Raw genomic sequence first — 24,967 nt, 5'->3', positions numbered from 1 at the left:
TGTGTGTGTGTGTGTGTGTGTGTGTGTGTGTGTGTGTGTGTGTGTGTCTGTGTGTGTCTGTGTGTGTGTCTGTGTGTCTGTGTGTGTGTCTGTGTGTCTGTGTGTGTGTGTCTGTCTCTCTCTCTCTCTCTCTCTCTCTCTCTCTCTCTCTCTCCTGTTCTTGGTTCCCCCCTTCCTGTTTAAGAAATTTACTGTTACAGTAAGCCTTGTAGGTATGAGTTCTTTAGATACACTGTAGGCATGGGCTGGAAACATGGACTTTGCCGTTACCCTAGTCATTCCTAGGCTTCTTCTGTCTTTGTTGTTTTGTAACCAGCTCCAGCCCAGTAGTCTTAGGCCTGGAAGCCTTGGTGATTCAGCCTACCCAGTCTAGTGGAACAAAGGACCCAGGGGAATCCCTGTCTTTGTTTATCCACCACTACCATAGAGCTGAGGGGTGAATGACATGGGAGTAAAAGAATGTACCACCAACAAACCAGTCCTATCAAAATTGTGGCATACAGACTTTCCTCTCCCTGCAGTTCTGTAACATCTGTCTGAACAGGAAACCTGACCAGCAAGAGGCTTGAGGGCCATTCTTCTCTTTTTTGGGTGGGTTTGGTCTTCTTTGTATTGTAGCCTGGGCACACACAGACAATGGCTGAATATCAGTAGCATATCTACTTGCTAGCCATCCTTTTGCCCTTTGAGATGGTATTGCTGTGAACACCTTGGTGTTAAGATGTCTGGATGTGTCTCCAGTGTTTCCATTTCCTCCTAGCTCAATCTTCTCATCCTTAAAGAGTCAGTTAAGGCGTGGAATCTTCAGAAAGTGCCATCTGATTCTTTGATACACACCTGCTCCCCAGAGCACCCCTTGTGGCCTTCCATATATGTGTTCTAAATACTTCCTCCCTGAGAGTCACAGAGTTCATGAGATCAAAGATTGCCCTGTGTATCACTAGCCTTTAGCATAGTGCTAGCTTCATCATAAATGCTCAATCCATATTTTTTTAAAATGAAGAAGAATACAAGAAAGTCACTCTTGCTTTACTCTTAGAGGAATAATCTTCAGTGCCTGAACCTGAGCCAGAACAGTGCCTGTGAGTTTTGTGCTAAAGGTTAGAGGCTAACTTTTGGCACACAGGAGCCCCAAGCCTGAAAGGTCATTACCACCATTGTTCCATCCTGTGGTGGGCTCATCTTAGTAACGTGGCTTCCTTTCTGATCTGTGTTTTAGGAGGAACCAAGGAGCAAATCCAAGATCTGTGCCAATGTGTTTTGTGGAGCTGGCCGGGAATGTGCCGTCACGGAGAAGGGGGAGCCCACGTGCCTCTGCATTGAGGTGAGCTCTGATGTCAGGCATGGAGGGTAGTGACTGTTTAGGGGAGGGGGGAGGAGTTTGAGAACTAGCTCAGTTGAAATGTGCTTGCTGCAATCAGAGCCTCAGGACTTACACATCTGTAAGACCTGGTGTGGCAGCAGGAGTCTGTGACCACAGTACAGGGGGAGAGGAGGTAAATCCATGGAGTTCGTTGACCAGCCATTCTAGCCAAATCATGAGCTCCAGACATAGTGAGAACTGTATCTCAGAAAATTATACCAAGAACAACACCATATGGATCTTTGGCCTTTGTACACACATGAATACGAAAAATGAAAAAAGAAAAAAATGATGTTAGAAAGAAAATAGAACCAGTCTGGTTGTCCATCAGCATATGAACAGATGGTCAAAATGTGGTACATATAGTCAGTAAAATATTATTCAGGGCTGGAGAGATGGCTCAGTGGTTAAAAGCTCTTCCAGAGGTCCTGAGTCCAATTCCCAACAACCACCTGGTGGCTAACTACCATCTGTAATGGGATCCAATGTCCTCTTCTGGTGTGACTGAAGACAGGGACAGTGTACTCACATAAAATATTTAAAAAAAAATGATATAAAAAGAAATATTACTTAGCTTTAAAGAAAAATGAAATTTGTAGGAAAACAGATGGACCTAGAAGGTATATAATATTAAGTCAGGTGATTCAAACTCAGAAAGAAAAACAAAACACATGTTCTCTCTCCTATGTGGATCTTAGACTGCACATATAACACAGAAAGGTGTGCGGGAGGGTAAAATGAGGCTGAGAGGGGAAAGGGTGTTACGATGAGGCCATAGGTGAGGAGGGATGGGCACGGGGCCATGAGTCATGAGTCACGAAAGGATTACATCAAACGTTTTGTCCAGTTTCAAGTCTGTCTTTTTACCTTTTGAGTTTTGGGGTTATTGTTTTTGTGCTGCATCTGAAGGAGCAAGAACTGTTTAGCTTTTCATACAAATCCAACACGTGTCCATTCTTTGAGGTGGTGGTTGTGATAGTTGAACGCTCTTTTTAATTCCACTGATGTAACAAGATGTCACCATGACTAGTCACAAGTATATTTGTCACAGTGACCCACTTTGAAAAAGTGACTTAAAAAAAAATGTTCTGAGAAGAGACTCTGTAAGAGTGAATGGTTCCCTTCTTCCTTCAACTTAAACCTCTGTGAAGTCAGTCCATTGCAGTGTTACTTAATACGTAAACTGTACTGCAAGACATGAAATGAGCTATTTTAATTTTTTCTTTAAATTAAAAAGTTACCAATTGTTTATGTGTCAAATAGCGTAGGTATTTAGACATTTGTACTAATGACTCTCAGTTCTCATTAGTCTTAAGTAACTGGCATTAACAACTTTTCTAAACACAAGAGTTTCCCCTATTTTATACAAAATACTATTTTCACACATTGGTCCTATGCAATTTGTACTTTCCATTCTTTGGTGGGCCATGGCAGCCACTCAGATCAACTTAGTTTTTTTTTAGCTCATTTTTAAACAACTGCATAATATTTAGAGATGTAAATTTATTCATTTCCTTAGAGATGAATATTTAAGTGGTTCTCTGGGTTGTTTACCACCACAACAATAGGATCATTTTACAAATACCCTTTATTTCTTAGAATTGATGGCCACTGGGGGTCTGCTGGGTCAAAGGATATGCAAATTTTTAAATTATCAGACAGAATGTCAACTTTGAAGTTTTGTTTTTAAATGGCATTTGAAAGGCAAAATAAGCCTTTGAGAAATAAGCAAGACTTTAATAAATTTTCATTCTTAATGTGAATGTAAATACACTGGCCGCAGGCTTTTCTTTTCTCCCTTCTATCAAGCTACCCCATATCCTGGAAATGGGCTAGACTCTGATTCATTGCATCTGAAGGGAAAATTTACCAACTGGAAACCTAAAACCTGGTCCTATTAGGATCCCTTCACCCTGGAGGTCTGCATTAGAAGCGTGTCTGCTACCATGTGGTAGCATAAATTAGGCTAAAAATCTGATTTCTAGTCTCACCTTATCCATGGTAATTGTGTGAGTCTAAGCAAACAAATCCCCAGGAGTTGCTGTAAAGATAAGCCCATGGTGGTTTTGCCTAGCACAGAAAACATGGTGAACACCAGCAGTAAATGCTGGCTCGATGAATAAATGAAGTCCACCTTTCTTGCCTTGGAGAGGTCGGAGTCACTTCCTGGCTTGAGACTCTGGTTCTTTTTACACCTGTTTTTGGTTTTTTTTCCCCCTTCATACCTCGAGTCACCCTAGTCTTGCCTACAAGCTGAATGAACTTTATTCCATATTTCTGTCCATAATGATTTCTGTAGTCTTTCACCCTCTCTGTCAGCCTTACAACACTGGCTGTGAAATTAGGACAAAAGCTGAATGCCTCGCAAATACTACAGAGAAGAAGTGCTTGTAATTAGGCCCTGAGAGAATCGGTGTGTGTGTGTGTGTGTGTGTGTGTGTGTGTGTGTGTGTTTCCATGCGTGGAACACCTGAGCGAGGCACTTTTCTAAATCATAGACTCATATACTTCTCACAGTTTTGGAGTCTGTGAGGTGCAAGAGCAAAGCAAATTCATTTATTGTTTGGTGAGGGCCTGGTCTCTTCTTGCAAGTGAACATTCGAACACTGTATTCTCACAAGGAAAGGATAGAAGGGCTGAAGGCACAAATGCTCTGTGGAATACCTCTTGCAAAAGCCTTAATTCTATCTGTGAGGAAGGAGCCCTGGTAATTTTATCCCCTCCTGAAAGCACAGCCTCTTCATACTATTACAGTGGGGGATCCATGCAATACAGCTATTTCAGCCACAGTGGGGTGTTTATGTACTCACACTGGACCAGGATAGACAGAAGGGAATGGAGAACTTGTGATAGTAGAGTGTCTGCTATATCAAGTACAGTAGAGTCACAGAATGGGGTTCCCTGGGCTCTGGCAGCATGCAGACTCCATCTCTTATGGTGGTTTGTCAGGTAGTCACCTGACAAGATGGCTGGGTAAGTGCTCATGTGAGTGCATATAGTCTCCATGACTACACAAACACCCTCCTGCCGGTCTGTTTCAGCAATGCAAACCTCACAAGAGGCCTGTGTGTGGCAGTAATGGCAAGACCTACCTCAACCACTGTGAACTTCATAGAGATGCCTGCCTCACTGGATCCAAGATCCAGGTTGATTATGACGGACACTGCAAAGGTAAGGCATACTGTCATCACTGAATGGCAGGGTCTTACAATGACAAGACAGAGACAGAAACCAGAACAGTGTGGCCAGGCTCCATTTCGCCAGTGTCGACAGGGATAAGACTTAGTCTTACTAGAAACTTAGGGTTGCTGTATAATAATATGTTTTACTATCACAATTCTAAGTCACTTTGCTTCAGTAGCTGACCTGCCTCCTGAGTTCTTCTGAGGCAGGGGGAAAAATTATTCAGCACCTCATCCTAAAACAGCAGGAGATTAAGTAAAACAGCCTTTGTTCTATCTCTGCAGGACTTGCACTGTTCTAACTTTCAGCCTGCTTGTTGAAGTCACAGGAAGAAAAAAGGACACTTTGAAAAGTGATTTTAGTGTTTATTTCTAAGTTGTAAAAAGTTTCCTATGAAAGCTCTCTTTAAAAAGGGAAAGGGGCTTAAAGGAAAAGGGGAGTACAGGGTCTATGAAAAAGGGGATACATGGAATGTTCTCTTTGTCTTCATCACCTATACCTCTTTCAGAATACATGAGCACATGGTAAAAAGTTCATCACAAGTTTACACATAAATTCAAATCATAAATTGAATAAGAAGTTTACAACAGAGAATGTTTACATGCATACCCATTAGGTGTAATTATCTGGCTAAACATCCATCACCTGTCACAGCTCCACAGGTTCACTCAGAGTTAAAAATCATAACCAAGTTATTAGTGAAGTTTTGTATAGATAAACCCAGTCAATGTTTTATCTTCTGTCCCAACACCTATGATAAATCATTAGTTCCCTTTTTATGACCATTGGTTAATGGTTTTACAACCTTTGGAATGTGCTTTGTCTGAGTAGTAGAATGCCTGTTTACTATTTCAGAAGCAATTAACTTGTGACACATGGAAGACTGACAGAGTTCTCATTGCAGTTTTGGCATCAGAAAGGACCTAATAGCAGTCCCACTATAAAAGGGCTTAATAAATACTGAAATAATTTTAGGAATTCTTATAGGATCATTCTTAATGAAGTCATCTATTTGTCTATATAGCATCAGTGCAAGACAGTATATCTTCGTTGTTCTGCAGAGATCTGCTCAAAAGGGTGGGCTAATATTAGTGATTACTATTTATAGTTGATATTAACAAGAAAGCATATTAATAGCAGGAATCTTTCCTAAAATGAATTTCTCCTGGACATTGCCTACTGGAGAAAATCCATCATGAATTTTTAATTCAAGGAGAACCCATCTCAGGATTATCACCAACTAGTTATTAGTTTGTCCAATGTAGGCTCCTGGCGGGGAGACCACCTCGCTTGTTAGAGATGCTCCCTCCTAACATTCATGAGTCTGCTAGGTTTGACCTGGCTGGCTGGGGCCTTTGTCCTGTGTTTCCTGCATCAGAACTGGTCCTGCTTTCAGTATTATCTGCAGCTGGAGAGTAGGTAAGGTGACTACATCAATAGTCCACAATGGCAAAAAGGTCCTTAAAGGACTTCCGTACCTTTTGAGAAAAAAAAAAATAGGTCAATTTCTCCCTACCCTACTTTTAAAATTAGGGCATTTCTCAACCTAGCAATATTTTATTTCCCTTTATTTTACACTCTCACCATTTTCCAGTTTTGGAAAAATGGATTTCCAAGCATGATTGGTAAATAGTCACCAGACCTTTCCAAGTTTAGAGCCTGCCCAGACAGTCCATCCTTGTCTTCCTGGAAAATCACAAAGCTTTGCCCCAGATACCAGTCTCCTCTCCAACTCCTGTCCAGAATTAGTCTCCATGTGAAATTTCAAAACCTCAGCAACTGCTCAACCCAGCAGGAAGGAATATAAATCTAGAAGGGCAATCCCTTGTCCACAGGCAGGAAAGATCCCCATCCTTAGACCCTCACAAAAAAGAAAAGCTCAGGATTTAAGGCAGGGAACTGGAGAGATGGCTCAGTAGCTAAAATGCTGACTACACTTTCAGAGGACATGAGTTCTGTTCCCAGCAACCACACAGCAGCTAGGAACCATTCTAGGGGATGAGATGCTCTCTTCCAACCAAGCAAACCATACTGGCACACAGACATACATGCAGGCGAAACATCCATATACATAAAATAAAAATAAAGAAATCAAAAGAAAGAAAGAAAGAAAGAAAGAAAGAAAGAAAGAAAGAAAGAAAGAAAGAAGGAAAAGAATAGAGAGAGGGAGTGAGGGAAAGAAAAAGAGAAAGAAAGGGAAGGAAGGAAGGAAGGGAGGGAGGGAGGGTGGGAGGGAGGGAGAGAGGAAGGAAGGAAGGAAGGAAGGAAGGAAGGAAGGAAGGAAGGAAGGATTGATTGATTGAAGAATTGATTTAAGGTAAAAAGATGACAAGACTTCACAGTTTTACTACTAGAAACAGACATTTTCTTTTATTCTTCTCTTGCATTACACATCTCCTTTCGCCTTGCAGAAAAGAAGTCTGTGAGTCCATCCGCCAGCCCCGGTAAGTGCCTGACCTTTCTGCAGTTTGTGTGCATCTTAAGGGGTGGAGACTTTTCATAGAGGAATCATCTTTTCTTCCACAGGTCCCTTTGAGCTGCCAAGGTCATCTGTGGGTCAGGACTTTTGATCCCAATCTGGTCCAAGCACAACATAGCTTAGTAAAACCATGATACCGCATTTTTAAAATGTTCATTTGGTTTGGAGTCCACTGGTCAAAAGAGCTGTTTGGGTCTGAATGTTGGCTGTTCTACATTTTTGCTGACTAGTGGCCTCATTGTAGGGACAGGCAGTGAGTCCTTCCCTCGGGGCCTTGTATCACATGTTCATACCATTGAAATCAGAAGACACAGTACTTTTTGAAAAAGGATAGTTGAAAATCCCAGTATAGTTGGGATAGTTGAGACTGCCAGAGCTTTCTATTAAAAACATATTAAAATCTCAACATGGTTCATAGTCCCAAACCTCACAGTAACCTTGTGAATCTAATTACCTTACAGTTCAGGTATAAAGACTCAGAGAGTTAAGTCCCTTCCCCTAAATCACACAGTAGGAAAGGCAGAGTGGGAAAGGCACGTATGTTTACTCCCTGGCCCTGTATCCACTTCACAGCATAGCATATATTGTCTTCCAGGAATTTCCTTTGGCCACAGTTGTCTCTACCCTGCCTCTCTACCCGCTTGATTCCCACCTGCTGCTCCACATGGCTTGTAGCTGCCGCTCAGAGCAGGTCCGAGGCATGGCCCCTTCTTGGCCTCGTTTCCTGTTGTTTATAATAAAGGATGATGGGAGAAAGTTTTAAAAGGCTCAGTTGGTGAGATGGGAGAAGAGCAGCAATCCAGCAACCCGAATGGCTGTAATGTTTTCATTTATTGATGTGTTAATACTTTCAGCTCATCCCAGAACCAAGAGAGTCTATTTAATGAATGTTTTTCTCCCTTGTTTCTGAACATTCATGAAAACATCCTTTATTTTTCTTCCTTATTTTTTTTTCTTAAATACAACTCCTCTGTTTCACCACTGTCTTAAGTTTATAGTCCAGTGTTCTTCTATTACTGTGACTTTTTAATACAGCTCCTCATGCTTTGGTGACCCCAACCATAACATTATTTTTGTCGCTACTTCATAACTGTAACTTTGCTACTGTTATGAATCGTAATGTAAGTATCTGATATGCAGCCCCCAACCTAGTCTTTATAGGTGTTTTACACGTGTAAGTGTGACTCCTGGAGTAGACACATTTCTGTACTCTGGTGCAATAATCTTCCCTCCCTGGGTGCTTTGAAGACTGAATAGGATGACACTTGCGGAAATGAGTAGCATGAGGGTCCAGGCGGGCGGTGTTGATGACTCCAGGTTTCTCCTCCTCACACCCACCTCACATCCCTCTCCTCCCTGCAGTTGTCTGCTATCAAGCTAACCGTGATGAGCTCCGGCGCCGCATCATCCAGTGGCTGGAAGCTGAGATCATTCCAGATGGCTGGTTCTCTAAAGGCAGTAACTACAGTGAGATCCTAGACAAGTACTTTAAGGTAAGCAGAGCCAAGGCCAACCATGTTCAGTCCTAGAGAAATGATGCCATCTTGCCCTTGTGTGACTCCCAGGAGACACAGGGCTCCTTAGAGTTCCTCCTGAGTGTGTCCTCTTTACCAGTTCTGTTATGGAGCTGTGAAAGGCACCCCATGACCTGCTCGACCGGTGGGTGGGCAGCAGTTGGCCCTTGGGATCCCACATGAATATGCTTTTCATTCCCTTTGAGTACTTAAAACCACCAAAGCCTCAAGGAGCTACCATGGGAGATGTGGCCAGGCTCTCTCCTGCCCAGTGTGACACTTCAAAAGCTGGTACAGAGCACCTTCAGCTATACCAGATCCACTTCAGCATCTTTCCTGCCTGGCTTGCCGTTTCTCCACGTCACTAACTTGGCCGTTCACAGCTTCTTCATCTGAGAAGTGACAAGGACTACTTGGGACTAGAGACATTCCAAATCCTCATCATGTGACTGTCTACCACATTACCATGTCTACCATCGAAAAGGCAGTTCCATTGGAAGCCCAGACAGATACTGCTTTTGAAGGAGGAATGAGTGAGGAACTTGTGTTTGGTGAGGGTTATGTGCACCACACGCAGAAACCTCTGGAAGAAGCGATAAAAGACACTTTACTAGCTAATTGACAAGAACATAGACATATGCCTACAATATTTCCTACAGACACTCGCTGTACTCAGGCTGTACACACATTCAGGTACTGTATGTTCACAGAAGCCCCCGCGCTTTCCAGATGCACATAGTGAGGTCAGTGCTTCAGGTACCCGCTCCAGAGCCTGTTCACAAAGCCTGCTGTCCCAACAACCAGCCAGAGTAGCTCCACACATCCAAGGGACTCCTGGAAGCTCTTGGGCTCCCCTTCCCCAAGTATGTTTCATTCCAGCCTAGTCTGCGGATTCTTTAGCTGGCATTATGGATACCCAGAGATGAAAATATGCTAGTTTGTGTTGAAATAAATATTTGATCATTTAAGGCAGTGGTTCTCAACCTTCCTAATGTTCAACCCTTTAATACAGTTCCTCATGTTGTAGTGACCTCAACCATAAAATTAGTTTTGTTCCCACTTCATAACTATAATTTTGCTACTGTTATGAATTATAACGTAGATATCTCTGTTTACTGGTGGTCTTAGGCAACCCCAAAGGGGTCATGACCCACAGGTGAGAACTGCTGGTTTAAGGCATCTCCTGTACTATTAGATAGAAGTTTTCTCTACTGTGACAGAGATTTAAACTCTGGATTCCTAGTTTGTTATATTACACTGGAGAGAAAGCATAGCTCTTCCCACTCTCTGGATGCAGTGTCTCGGCCATTGCCAAAGCACTGAAGACATGGGCAGGTCTTCTACAGAAGATGGCATCATTTCACTGAGCAGGAGCGTCAGACAGGAGCAGAAAGCAACGTAAAGAAGATGGCTTGGGGCTAGTTGGCTGCCAAGTCTGATGACCTGCACTCAATTCTCAGGTCTCACATGAAAAAAAAGGAAAACCAGCTCTTACAAATTGTCCTTTGACCTTCACATACATGTTACGTCGTGACACCCCAACTCTCACACACATACGGACATACAAAACTAGACAATAAATAAATGTAATTTTATTTTTTTTAAGAAAATTATTTTCCCAAAGCCAAATGACCAGTGTCTGCAAGGTTTATTGTAAGTAGTCACTCTATCCTATTCTTACAACATGGAGCTGTTGGGCACATGACACAGTTTCCAAGGGGCCACTTGGGATCTGGTAACCATTTGTAGATGGCACCTGGCCTCGGGCACTTCTGATACCTGCTATTAAATCTGATTGCCAAGTACCCGGACCACAGGGCCACCCAATACATCTCCATGTCCCCAAGCAGAAACACTCTTAGAGGCTCCTAGCACCACCCCAGCATGGCCGCTTGGGAAAGCAACTTTTCTCTGGAGTACGCTACTCAGAAAGCTTGCTCACAGCTTACAAGCACAGAACTCCTCTTCCAAGACATCTGAGGGAGACGCCATCCTACCAGGTCCTCAGCTGCCTGTAGGTGAGAGATAAAACGTCTCAGAGCCTAGTTCTTCAACCCAGCTGGCCTTCCTCACACCAGATAGTTGAACGGAAAATCTAATCAGAATGTGAGTAAGGCCCAAACTGCCTTTCTCCTGCAGACACCATTTCTTTGATGAGCACAGAACAGAATAAAAAGGGAGGCCGATAGGGAAAGCCTTTCATCCTCATGCTATTCACACCTTGTGGCACTAATGGGAGACTCTCAGAAGGCTGGGACTGAAACTGGAGCCAGCCTTCCCATCTCCCGACACCTAGCACCATACACTCCACTGCCTCTGCTGCTTCATGTGAGTGAGCGCCGGGCTCAACCCATCCCCTCTGAACACAACATTAACCTACAAGGATGGTTCCCAAGCATGAGAAATACGATGGTTCAAACACTCATCTTCCTTCCTTTCTATAGTCATAAAACCAAAAAGGGAAATGTTACTGTCTCAGAAATAGAGCTACAGATATGGCCATGCAGAAGTATCGGGCCTTTACAACTGGTTAGTTGAGTGAATTATGCTGGATTCTGGCCAAACATTGAAATGCCACTGGGTTTAATGCTATTTCTGGGCAGGCACCAGACTTATGAGGTGAGACAGCTAAGAGCTGGGATGCCCTGTTAGGCATCCTTAGTTCTAGACCTGCGTTCTGGTTCTCTGATAGTTGAAGCGTGTACATAAAGCATTGACTTTTAAGAGCCCAGTGGACTGTAAGTGCTATGTCCAGAGCGCCCAGTCCACGGCTGTGCAGCTACTGCAGGACCATTGCTTTCTCTGAGGATCAGGACAAGAATGATAGGCAAGATCTAAGCAAAGACTTAATGGTTCTTTCATGGGTTTCCTCACTGTATATGCCATGGAAATTATACAGCATGTGACCCATGGCAGCCATGAGGAGAAAAAATGGCTGTTTCATCCTTGCCTGGGAGTCTAGGTAGACATTTCTTCCAGACTCTCTTTCATAGTGTAAGGAACCAACTTGAAAGTAACATTGAGATGCTGATCATGTCCCAGCACAGCCGTTGGACAGTGTAGGGAACGAGGGCTACCACTGGACCTAGTTAAGAGAGCAGCTGCCTCCAACATGGAATTTGACCTAAACCTTCGAACTGATGCCTCTTGTTGCCAGGACTTAGGCATCTTGAGTAGTTGCCGATGGCTGACAACTTGGTTTAGCATCTTGATTTAGAGTGAATAATGCTTGACCTGACCAGTCCCTGTTCAGTTGTGTTCCTGGGGTATCAACAGGTCATCTGCCCGAAGTGTGGCCTGAGGACCTGAGCACACATCTGCACTGGGGCCCCAGTGGAGGGTGGAGGGGAAAGGCTGGTCTTAAACAGCAAGATAGACTTCTGTGAGTCCCAAAGAGAACTTGGAAGGTCATTTGCACTGCTATTGACCCTGAGCAGCCTATTAGAATCAGACACCCTGGGCTTCACCTCCCAGATTCTAAGTTACTGCTTATAACGCCACACCTTGCTCTGTGTTCACTAGGGTGTGAGACTGACTTTAATAATGATCAGGTCTATAGGATAGTGTCAGGTCAGACATCTGTGCAGGCTGCCCTTCTGAGCAGGATTCATACTGAAAGGACCCCTTCCCCCGTGGCTTCTGTCCAGGCACTTTCACGTGCTCATCTTGGAGTACTACTTCCTAGTTGGGGTGTCCAGTGATTTGAACCATTACTACTGAGGGACCTTGTGGCCAGGTTAGGATAGGGTTGGAATGTGTTAAGAGTAAGATGAACTGAGGGGTCAGGCCAGAGGATGCATCAATAAAACTAGGGCTGTCTAAACACTCCTGAGAGGTCTCTTTATCTCTCTCTAGAGCTTTGATAATGGTGACTCTCACCTGGACTCCAGTGAATTCCTAAAATTCGTGGAGCAGAACGAAACGGCCATCAACATCACCACTTATGCCGATCAGGAGAACAACAAACTGCTCAGGTGAGGAGTGGGTGCTTGGGTGTACGGTCCCCAGGGAAGGCTCCCTGAGAGGAGGTGAGATTTGAACCCCTTCCATCAGCAAAGGTACTGCCAGGGCCAATGTGAAAGAAACAGAAAAGTGAGATTTCTGTTCGGATGTATTCTGTGAACATTACAAAACTGGAATTATCAAGCCACATTGATTTCTGTTCAGGCAGTTGCAGTTTGGGGTCAGAACTTGCAAGGAAAAAAGAATGTAATTTTAGAAGAAAGTATCATACCTCCATTGCTTCTGGTCGTTCTATTGCTGATCTTTTGAAGGAACTGTTAATATGTTCTCTAGTTGTAGACCTAAATCATTCTATTCCTGGTGTTTAAGATGATCCGAGCTGTTCCATGTAGGTTTCCCTAATTGTCATGAGTGTATGTCCTTCTCTTAAGGACATTCTTAAAAAAATATTAATAAACAAAGAAGCTTCTGGTTTGGAGCTGCTACATCGGTAAGAATTAAATGTGGGAAAGGTGCCTCTCTTTTGTTCACAAGTTCAAAGTGCAGCTTTGTGATTCTTCTGAGCCATAGTCCTTGACTTTATGGAAAATAAACTCAGAAAGATTGAATAACCAGTTCAGGACAATTGAGTAGAAAGTGGCCGAGCCAGGGCCCAAGTCTTAGGCAACAGAGTGGGTGACAGAGCTGAGGAGGCTCAATAAAACTTCTGAATGAACTCCCTAAATGGTGATGTGGTGACTCTTGTTTAAATTTAATATTCTTTTGTTGGCATAAATATTATTTTGGGGGTTTGCTATGCCCCCTTGTTGTTTTTAAATATCTATTAAGGTTTCTACCCCACTTAGACCATATAATTCCCAAATAAAAAGACAGAGTTTTTAGATTTATAATAAGCGTAAAACACTAGAGCTGGGAAGATATCAGCCCTCTACACTATTCTGTCTGTTTCCCTGTCAATATCTCCAAGATATCACTTACCATGTCCTGCCGGGCCGCTTCTACTCCAACAGGCCAGCCCTCATGGCCTTGAGCTCACCACCCAACTACTCCATGGTGACTCCCTTCCTTCTTCCTCCTCTTCTTTCTCATCTCTCCTCCAACCCCAAGCCTGTGAACCTTTGCTCCACCTCCTTCTCTTCTGCCTAGCCCATGCTGTAGGCATCTTTATTAACCAATCAGGAATAACCTGGGGGACAAGGTTTACCAACAAAAGCTGGTATATGTGTAGATCTCCTCCTCAGGGCCAACCAGATATTGGAAGCCAATATCTAGCATTTGAATACAAGCCTCACCCAGACCAACCCACTATATTCTTCCAAGTCCTATATTCCTTTTCATGTCATCTGTCATCTCTCTTCTGATGTCATCTCTCTTCTGGAATAGTTGACTTGAGAGTCATAACACAGATGACAATTTACACTAGGGGAAGGTATGCAAATGGTGGGAGCATTTATTAATCAAGGTGGACAAAATCATTCACAAGCCCTTAGTTGTCATTGGGGACGCATATGAACTACCTAAGTGATTTGGAACTCAGCTTAGTAAGCTGAAGGTTGGAGGTTTATAGGAGTTATTGGGTCATAGTGTGACAGGTCAAAGAGGAGAGAAGTGTTTTCAGTATACAGTCATTTTGCCTGGGGCTCCTGGTGTCTGTGAGCCTGATGCTTTCTTCCTTTCTTAGGGGAGAAGCCAAGGCCTTGCTGATAGCATTTCTCCTGTGTTTCATTTCAGAGGCCTCTGTGTCGATGCCCTCATTGAACTGTCTGATGAGAATGCTGACTGGAAACTCAGCTTCCAAGAGTTCCTCAAGTGTCTCAACCCATCCTTTAACCCTCCTGAGAAGAGTATGTCCAGTCTAGAAACTGAGTGTTGTTGGGGATGGAAGCATTGCAAGGAAAGAAAGACTGGTAGAACTCTGCAGAGATAATTGATCTAGCCCCCATCCATAAAACTGGGCTGTCACCAGCCCATCATCTCCATGATGAAGTTGAGGCCATAAACTTATAGGGCATTTGCCCACAAGAGACAAGGCTGTTCTTGTCTGAGAAGGGGGACATGCAAGTGCCCAGATTGTATCAAAGATACCACCCCACTCAAATCTCATGTCCTAACTGTTGTCTTTGTTTATGGTCCAACAGAGTGCGCCCTGGAGGACGAAACCTATGCAGATGGAGCTGAGACCGAGGTGGACTGCAATCGCTGTGTCTGTTCCTGTGGACACTGGGTCTGCACAGCAATGACCTGTGATGGTGAGTCATATTTAGTGCAGAAGGAGCAAGTAGCACTGTGACTTGAATGACAGAAAGTGACAGGGGTATGATGAGGAAAAGAGAAGCCAGGAACTGGAAGTAAGTGGTTAACCCACAGCTCCCAGGGGAGCACTGTGTGTAAAGTGCTTGTTCCAGGTATGTCAGGTGTGAAAATCACTCCAGAGGCCTCAAATGAGAGAGAAGGGTATAACTGGTGATATTTAGAAAACGGCACCCGGTCCAACTTGTTCCCACTGCTCCTCGGCTCTAACTGGGGCTTCAGCTAGCTAGATGTGCAAGCCCTGGCACCCACAAGATGCCAGCATGGGGGATGGCTCTGCCAATCCACCATGCTGCATCCACAAAGCTCGGCTGAACCCCAGACAATATCTGGCATCCTCGCAGTACCCGCCCAGTACAAATGAGACTCTTAAAGCTTAATGATCATCTAAAAGATTTATATATTTAGAAATAATCAATTAACAAGATGCCCACACAACTAGAGTTGTTACCCAGTATCTAACCTTTTGATAGAAGTTGCTACCCAGGACCGCTTTTGACCCGTCTATGGTTCTCCATGGTCCATAACCTCCTCCTTCTCCTCCCCTTCCCCTCTTTCTCCCCTCCCCTTCCTCTTTTTCTCTCTTCCCTTCCTTTCCTCTTCTCCCAGCTCCACCTCCTCTTCTACTGCCTAATCACCAAGCCCCACTGAAATATAATGTAGCAGAATAAATATCCAGCTACAGAAGGGTGACCCCCACAGCATGAATAAATAGCAGTAAGAAACTGAAACCATCATCATGAAAGAAAACACTGATGTGTGAGAAATGCGTACCAGTGATCTTCCAAGGTCTTTGTATCCTAACCAACTTAATCATTATGACATTTAAGGAAATTCTGTATATTAAAGAGTCAGCTGGTCAGAGGTCAAGATGACTTAACTTGCCATACCATGTAGGAAAAAATAAACAAAAACATAAAAAAATTGAAAAAATTAAAAATTAAGATCTTTGAGACACCGGCAAGATGGATTGAGGACATATAGGTGTCGGAGTTTGGGAGTCAAAGTGGAGGTCAAAGAGTAAGTTAGAATCACTTGTGTCCCATCAGAGACCTCTACTACAGTAATGCCAGAGATCAAGAGGGGATTTATATCAAAGCCAGGCTCAAGCAATGACCCAGATGAAAGCAAATCAGAGAACAGTCTTAAAGCCGTGTCCAGAATAGAAATCACACCCATGTCAATTAGAACCAGACTTAAAAGTTATACCTACAGGAGTGACCCCGAGTTTATATTTTAATAAGTTAACTGGAGCAAGAAAAAGTTGGTACATACTATTATGTTCAAGGAGACCGATAAGATGATGACTAAGAGACAGTAATCAATGACCCAGGAAAGCATGTTAGCCAAGGAGCCCAGAATACCAACGTGTAAATGGAAGGCAGTGTTATCCATAAATTCAGTAACCTTCCTAGGACCATGTCTGCTTCACCATGTCCCAGCCTAACCACAGGGACAGATGAAAAAACAGAAGATACTGTTTAGAGACAAGAATTTTCTAGAAGTTACTGGAACAGATAGCCAGATGCACACACATTGAAGCCATTCAAGGGCATCTTTAAACAGCAACCCCACCTGCCTCAACATTCTCAGTTTGTCTTCCCCAAATTCCTTTCCATATAGCTAACTGTTCTTGTTCTGGCTTTGTGAGGAGTCAGTGTACACTGACTTATGGAACCCTAAACACCATCATCTGGATAAGTCCAATCACAGTGCATCAAACAGAATTTAATCCCATGAGATTCTGTCCATTGCCATAGGCACACTGAGAGCTGCATGCTCTCCTCCCAGAAAAGACAAGTCTATGTAGCATCTTGGTGTCCAGGCTGTGTGATGTAAGAGGAGACTGAAAATGTATTTTCAGGCCAGTACCAGAAAACTAGCAGAACTATCTTAGATCAAAAATCTCAAAGATATAAACAGGGGTATTGTGATAATGCCCAAAGGAACCAGGGCCATGAGAAGTTGCTTTGAGGGACAGATTGATTATCCATGCCTGCTGTTTCCTAATGGTAATATTGTGTTCAGTAAATGGAGTCCCAGGCACCCTTCCAAACCTTCTAGATCATAATCTAACAAAGGAACATCTTGAGGATCTGTGAAGGATTTGGTTTTGTTAGGTCATTTGTTTGGGTTTTTGTTTTGTTTATTTTTACCGTTTTTTTTTTATTGTTGTACTTGAGAAATATTTGTCAGATGTTATAGTGATCAACCCTGGGTGTCTAGAATGACCTAGAGAACTCTTCCAAAAGTAAAACCTCTGGTACCCAGCTACCTCCCACCCCAATTACATCAAAATCCCTACAGGGGAAAGCCAGGCGATTTGAATTTATCTTCTCTTTGTTTTGCAGTTCTAGTGAGTTGAGCATGGGCATGGGGACACGATTTGCATGCTGGGCAAACACTCTGCCAGTGAACTACATCCTGAGCCAGAAATTACATTTGCAAATGTTCTCTGGGACATCGTGAGGGTGTAGGAATGGCTGAGAATCACTGCCCCAGAGGAATTTCCTGGCCTGGACCCGGTTGACGCCATTACTTTTCTGTAGGACTAGCATGTCTTGTGGGTATGCATTATTGAAGAAAATAGCAGGAACAGAAGCCAAAAATTAGGATAGATTTCTTGTCTCTATTACCTTGGATGTTGTAATAGTCAGAGAAAGGTGGGCAGTTCAAGTCTCCCTCCACAGAGTGAATAGAGAGTCTGTTAGGTAGTGTCTTTTCTGGCTTAGCACAGACCCCCTGCTCTGAACTTTGATTCTTCTTACAGGAAAGAATCAGAAGGGGGTCCAGACCCACACAGAGGAGGAGATGACTAGATATGCCCAGGAACTCCAGAAGCACCAGGTGAGTGACAATCACAGTGCTGGTTCAAGCCAGACTCTTAACACCACTGAGAAGCCATCTAGTGCCCCAAGAGATGAGGGAAACTCACTTCGTTCAACACAGGAGACCCCAGATGGTGCTACCTCACCTATACCATCAAACTGTGATACAGACCCTTCCTGAAGGAGTTGCTGTGATGGGGTGGGAGGGGCTGAGGTACCTCTAGAAAACCTATCAGCCATCACCTAAGAGCAGCTACCAGGAACGACTCTTAGCATTTCTGTCCTCTAACATGTGTGAGCAGAATAGACTCCTAAGATCAGAGAAACTCGAAGCAGTACAGGCAGTAAGACATCAAGCTGGTGTTCACTGAGACATGTTCAGTGCGATGCAGCTGGACATGGAGTACCAACCGTGTCTCATAGATGCCAGCCATGGTTGTCAGTAGTTTTCTAACTCAGTTTTTAAATTGGAGTAGAATTCACATGTCATAAAATTTACCCCTTTCAAGTGTGCAAGTTTGGCCAGTTGGTGGTGGCACACACCTTTAATCCCAGCACTCTAGGGGAGAGGAGGGAGAGGCAGATGGATCTCTGAGTCTACAGAGTGAGTTCCAGGACAGCCAGGGTTACACAGAGAAACCCTGTCTCAAAGAACCCCCCCAAAAAATATTAATTAAATTAATATTATGCACTAATACTAAATAACAATTAATAAAATTAAATATGCAACTCCACAAGTGAGTGACTCTCAATGCATTCCTAAGTTCGTCAGCTACTCCCCACAGTCAACTCCGGAGAATTTTAACCTCCCCAGAAAAACCCATCACATTAGAAATTATTCCTCATTTTCCTTGTCCTCTGCCTCTGACAGTTGCTAATCTGTTTCCAGACTCTGAATCTATACCCACAGAAGCTTTAAAAACAATAGGTCCCAGAGGCACGCTGGCAGGCTTGAACTTGACTATTCAACTGTCCTTTGAAGTCTTCATCTTAACGACTTCAACTGTAACATGAGAGAAATACTACACCAGGTCTTACAACAAGGCCCAACACATTCCTCCAAAGATGTACAGATAGCCAACAAGGGCTTAACACCATTAGACATTAGAGGGGTCCCTGGTCTGGATGCATCATAGAGAATGACCCTTTTCTGTCTGACTTCTTCCACTTAGCATAATGCTCTGCAGGTTCATGCTTATAGTATGAATCTACTTCACTCCTCTTTATGTGAATGCCATTCCATATATGTGATAGTTTGTGTATGTATTCAATACGTGATGGGTATTTAGATGACCGGACTCTGATGAATGACGCTGGTGTGAACATTATTGTACAAGTTCCTGTGTGGACATGTTTTCATTCCCCCTATATATTTAGGAATAGAAACTGGACCATAAGATAACTCTGTGTTTAATCCCTGTGAGGTTGCCAGACTGCTTTCCAAACACCGTTCGTTATACATCTTCCCCAACAGGTCTCCGTTTTCTTTACATCCATGCCAGCATGTGTTACTATTGTTCTTTATTTCATCCGAACATGTGTTTTCATTTACGCCCCTCTAACATCTAATGGTGTTAAGCCCTTGTTGGCTATCTGTACATCTATGGAAGAATGTGCTGGGCCCCGTTGTAAGACCCAGTATAGATTTGCTATCCTTTTACAGTTGAAGACATTAAGATGTCGACTTCAAAATATTCTCAAGGGCACTAGGAATGCTGAATAAGTTCAGGCCCAAACAAATGGGCCTCGAATACCCATTGCCTTTACTACATCTGTGGGGCTTGGATTCAGAACACATTCCCTTTAGTACCCTTTAATCCTTAAAACTGGGACAATATTATCTGATTCATAAGATGTTCATACAAGGTGAGCTGGTGATTCCATAGACTATTCTAAATGACCATGCCACAAGTTGACATGACCTCATCTTTCTTACTCAAGGAGGACCATACACATAAACAACTAAAATGTAGCATAATCGCATGTCTATTGATGCTATGGAAAGTCTTGGTATAATAAACCTTTTAATATCTTTGTAATGATTATATCCTCTTACATCTCAAAGGGAACAGCGGAAAAGGCCAAGAAGGTAAACACCAAAGAGATCTAAGAAGAGGCCCATAGCACCGTGTCTGGAGCCCAGCACCTCCTCTTCAGTGCTGAGCCCAGTATCCACAGAGTCTGCAGCAATCACCAAATCAACAGTATTTGCTTGTATGGCAGCAAATCTTATTTTGTTTGTTTTGCAATAAAGGAAATGAGGGTGGCCGGCTAGCGAGGGAAGGCTACAGCCTCCATTTCTAGGAATGCTTTAAGAGAAACTAAAGGGTACCTTGGGGCAGAAGGCAAATAAGGAAACAGCATCAGGCTGGGAGGGAAGCAGAGGCAGGCCTGAGTGAAGCCTTTCTGGGGTCACAGCAGCGGCAAGGAGGCTTCAAGAAAAGCATGTCGGGGGGACTCTGAGCTAGCCATGCTGGAGGAAGTCGGGGGGGAGCTTTGTGGGGAGAAACCCTGCCGCTTTGACCCTTGTCACCACTGTCAACATGACAGACCTACAGCAAATATGCTTCTCCTTTTGGTCCCAACAGTCACCTGAATGCACAGCCGCCCCACTAGTTACCTGTGTCCCTCAGACTTGGATGGAGTTTCCGGGGGGAGGGGTTAAATGATGCAGATGCTCATGTACTTCAAGCGCCATGGAGACCCAACCAAAATTTTAAAATACATTTTTTCTTTTTTTTACCAAAGGTGCTATTTCTCTGTAAAAGACATTTTTTTTGCAAGCTGACTTCATTCCTCAGTTATTACCGTTATATTATTGTTGTTTTTTTTAATATTTCATTTTTTACTAGATATTAAGCTTTTGTAATTATTTTTTTCATTAGTCCTACTATTTCAGAAGTGAAGATGAGAGGAGTTTGGGCGTTTTTCCAGGTACAGGGAACTCTGTAACACAAATGGCCCCTTAGCCTGCACATATTAGACTGGATGCAGTCCGGAGCTACATCCAGGGCTTTCCAAAGATCGGCTACATACCACGGAGCACAAGACTTCCCTCAGACAGATCTTCATAGACAGTTGTTGAGATCCAAAAAGTTAATTTGGTTTTGTTTCTTATAAGGAGTTTCAAGGATGGAAGCTCAGGCTGCCCCCAGCCTGCCAGCCTGCCAGCCCGCCAGCCTGCTGTGATCTGTGGCTGACTGTCAGAGAGAGCGACTGCGGTCCTAGCTGCTCCTGTTTCTGGCTGTCAGTTTCCTTAGTGAACTGATAGGAATGCATCTTGGGATTTAATATATGGTAGTTTGTGGTTTAGGCAACTGATCCAGAGGGAGCTAGGGTCCTGTGATTAGCTACCTTCTTAGGACAGATGAAGCCATACAATAAGAAGACAGCCAGGAACAGATTGGCCAGGTTTTGCTTTGGTTGAAATAATCCTAGCAGGTGGCTGGGTGTGAGGATTCATGGTCACTCTGCCCAGGGAGAGAGTAGGAAGGACAACTCGCAGCTTCCTTAGCAATGGTGCACATGAGTGCCATCTCAGGATGGAGTCAGAGGTTTCCCCATACAGATGTTGATAAAAGTTTTCAGATTTGAGAGTGGTTAGAACTGGAGATTGAATCTGGATTGAGTTTTAACTCAGCGCTGGAAGAGAAACTGTTATTGAGAGTCAATTCTTTCTTTGGGCCTCTGATTCTCAAACTCCTTTCTTGTCCTGTTTTATGTGCATTTAACATAGAAAAAAATCAAAACCTTATCTCATTTGCAAAATTCAAACTCTAGACCTGTCCAGATAAACTATGGAGCTGTTCCTGCACAGGCAGGTGCGGGATAATGAGATGGAAGTGGAATTCCTCTTAGTTTTCCCTGTTGCTGAGAATTCTGTGCTATCCCTTTCAAAAACTCTGAGCCCCACTTCTGCAGTCCAGATTTCTACTCCCTCTCCAAGAGCCTTGGGGAGCTCACAGCAGCAATGCCTTCATCAAAAGTTTTGCTAGTTCTTGGACATGATAAGAGAGGGCAGGTATATCAATTTGTTCAAGTAGCTACAGTGTCTGTTGGCTAGTCGTCTTTAGAACAGTGGTTTCAACCAAGACTATCCCACCCTGTAACACTTGAGTACCCAAGAGCAAGCACACATTCCTCTCGAGTTCTGCTACTTCTGTGTAACTAAGGCAGATGTTGTCTGAACAACCATAGATTCAGGAGATCCTTGAACCATTCATGAAAGCTGCTAAGTAGCCTGGGAAGACTTGGGTTGAGATTTGCATGGGACCAAGAAACAGGATTACATCTACTTCAGTTCCTAGAGTCCTCTAGAAGCCTTTAGGGCAAGACTGCAAGTTCCCTGGGCTTGCTCTGTGGTTTTGTTTTGTGTTTTGTTTTGTTTTATTAACATCAATGTCTCTTAAGAGCCAGGACCCAGGAAAGTCTTTCCATATACATATACCAGGACTCTCTGGATACTACTGTCAGTCTTGGGGAAGCAGGCTCCTCCATCAGCAACCAAGGCCGTGCAAGCCCTCTGAATGCCCCTGGTTACTCTGATGACCTAAATAGCTAAACTTCAGAAAACAGTTTCAACAGGTTTCTGTTCCCATGAGGTTATGAAAATGCATTTGTATTTACTGTGCTTCCGTATTCCATTTAACTTGTTTTTGTTATTTCTGATTTTTGTTACTATTAATAAATAAAAGTAAAATAAAATAATAGTTGGTTTCCTTATCTCCAATGAAGGCCAAGTGAAATTATGAGGATATCAACTTTTTAATGACATAAAAGTAGGTCTTGATTTGCTCTGAGCCTTGGTGTGTAACTCGGCTATGGAGAAGAGTTAGTATGAGGTTAGAGTCTGTTTCAAAGAGACAGAACAAGATCTTGAGAAATTCACAACAGCGGTGATGAAATGGCTGGAATGGGCTAAGAAAAATACAACACGTGGAGAAGAGTCCAAGCTGAACACAGCTCCAAACATGGCGTCTGTCCTAGTTAAGGTCACTATTGCAGTGGCTAAACACCATGACCAAAAGCAACTTGAAGAGGAAAGGGTTTATTTCAGTTTCCTATAAAGTTCCTCATCAAAAGCAGTGAGGACAGGAACTCAAGCAGGACAGGATCCTGGAGGCAGGAGCTGGTGCAGAGCCCATGGAGGGTGCTGCTTATGGGCTTATTTTTCACGGTTTGCTCAGCCTGCTTTCATATAGAGTCCAAGACCACCAGCCCAGGGATGGCTCCACCCACAGTGAGTGGATTTCTCCCCATCAATCACTATTAAAATTTCCCCAAGGTTTGCCTACAGCCCAGTCTTAATGGAAGCTTTTTCTCAATTGAGCTTCCTCTCTCTGATGACTCTAGTTTATGTCACATCGACATAAAACTAGCCAGCACAGCTTCCCAGAGGAAGTGTCATCCAAAACGTAAGCCACCCAGTTCTGGCGACAAAAGACAGGCCATCTTGTCTCAGAGGAATGTTTATTGCTATATGAGTTCACATTAAGAAAAAAAAGTCAGATCTCAGATAAATAACCTAAGGATGCACCTTGAGGTCCTAAGGGAAAAAAACAAAAGCAATAGATGCTAAGAAATAAGATTCAGGGAAGAAATTTAGTTACATAAAGACTAAAAAAAATAATGCTTAGAATCAAGCAAAGAGCTGCTTCATTGAAAAAATAAAAATGATAAACTCCTAGCTCAACTAAGTAACACGAGGAAAAAAGACCCTTATAATATTAGAGATGAAGGGGGGTTGTTACAACTGATTGCAGTGGAATCCAAATCATATTTTGCAAACTTACATTAAAAATCTAGAAAATATGGAAGAAATGCATCTATTTCTGAAGCATATGACCTGTTAAAAGATACAAACACTTATGCATATTTATTATGGGCAACACAATTGAAGTTTTAATAAAAAGTTCCCCTCAAAAAAAAAAAAAAGCTCAAGACTGGACACATCCACTGAGAAATTCTACCCAATCATTAAAAAAGGATCTAATACCAATACTCTTGAAACTGTACCCCAAAATAAAAAGGGAAGGCACCCTACCTACACGTTCTGCAAAGTCAGCATCATCTTTATATCAAAACTAGCTTAGAACACAGACAAGAGAACAACAACCAAACCAATGGACCAATTTCCCTGATGAAACTTGACAGCAAAATTCTCAGTAAAATACTGGCAAATTAAGTTCACAAACACACTAAGAACATCATATACTATAGCAATGTGGTTTCGTCCCAGGGATGAAAGGCTGGTCCAACACACATAAATTAGTGAATATAATATAACACAAAGATAGAAATAAGGACAGGAACCATGTGGTAAAAAGTCTTTGACAAAACTCCATATCTGTTCGTGGTAAAAGCTCTCATGAACCAAGAAACAGAAGAAACACATGATAACATAAGAAACACCATCTATTCAATCCTTTAGCCAACATTAAGTGGGGGAAACTAAAAGTAGTTTCTCTAAAATAAAGAATGAGACAAGATACCTATTCTCACCACTGTTTATTGAGAAGAATAAGACAAGAAATAAAAGAGATACAAAATAAGAAAGAGGTCAAAGTATCCTCAGTGACAAAAACAAAACAAACAAACAAAATGTCAGGAGGATTCCCCTTGGGAGATTTCTCAGCAGTAACAACACTTGCTGAGCAAGCACAGGGACCTGAGTTCAAATCCCTAGCACCCATGTAAAAACCCTGGTATGGCTTTGTGCATACATATAGCCCCAGAGTAGTGGAGAAGACAAGAGGATCACTAAGCTTGCTGGCTGCCAGCCTAGCTGCAGGTTCTGAGAGACCCTGCCTCAAGGGAAGAAGGTTGAAACACCCATATCCTCTTCTGGCCTTGATCTATACTGGGGCTGGGGTGCACACACATATAACTACACACACAACACATACAAAAAATAAACATAACCAAGGAAGTGAAAGAGTCATGCAATAAAAATTTTAAAACACTGAAGAATGAAGTTGAAGAATCAACAAGATGGCAAGAACTCCCACGTACATTGTCAAGATTAATATTGTGAAAATATCTACATTGCCAGAAGCTACAGGTTCAACACAATCTCCATTTACATTCCATTCTTCTCAAAACTAGGGAACACAATCCTAAAACTCGTATAAACACACAGAAGACCAATAGCTAATGAAATTACAGGGAAAGCAATGCTGAAGGGATTCAAATCACCTTAAGTCACAGAGGCAAAGTAACAAAAACCATCTGGTACTGCCCTCCCTGCAAAGAGCTGGAGATGGGTGGAATAAAGGATCCAGAAAGAAACTCACACAACTACAGACACCTAATTTTGACAAATCTGTCA

General features: G+C 43.0%; 1 protein-coding gene across 1 annotated transcript in view; it reads left to right on the top strand.

Moving 5' to 3' along the window:
• Positions 1-22,349, top strand: part of Fstl1 (follistatin like 1) — a 56,757-nt gene extending 34,408 nt beyond the window's left edge. The window contains exons 3-11 of the mRNA XM_028788167.1: positions 1,220-1,324; positions 4,405-4,534; positions 6,958-6,990; positions 8,388-8,518; positions 12,395-12,513; positions 14,234-14,346; positions 14,641-14,751; positions 17,583-17,659; positions 19,706-22,349. Of these exons, the coding sequence (XP_028644000.1) occupies positions 1,220-1,324; positions 4,405-4,534; positions 6,958-6,990; positions 8,388-8,518; positions 12,395-12,513; positions 14,234-14,346; positions 14,641-14,751; positions 17,583-17,659; positions 19,706-19,750 (864 nt within the window). The 3' untranslated portion in view covers positions 19,751-22,349. The remainder of the gene's footprint in view (positions 1-1,219; positions 1,325-4,404; positions 4,535-6,957; positions 6,991-8,387; positions 8,519-12,394; positions 12,514-14,233; positions 14,347-14,640; positions 14,752-17,582; positions 17,660-19,705) is intronic.
• The last annotated feature ends 2,618 nt before the right edge of the window (positions 22,350-24,967 follow it).

The sequence above is a fragment of the Grammomys surdaster genome, unplaced genomic scaffold, assembly GCF_004785775.1.
Source record: "Grammomys surdaster isolate TR1022 unplaced genomic scaffold, NIH_TR_1.0 125704, whole genome shotgun sequence".
Classification (NCBI taxonomy): domain Eukaryota; kingdom Metazoa; phylum Chordata; class Mammalia; order Rodentia; family Muridae; genus Grammomys; species Grammomys surdaster.
The sequence above is the reverse complement of the archived record's forward strand: the minus strand, read 5'-3'. Positions and strand labels throughout refer to the sequence as shown.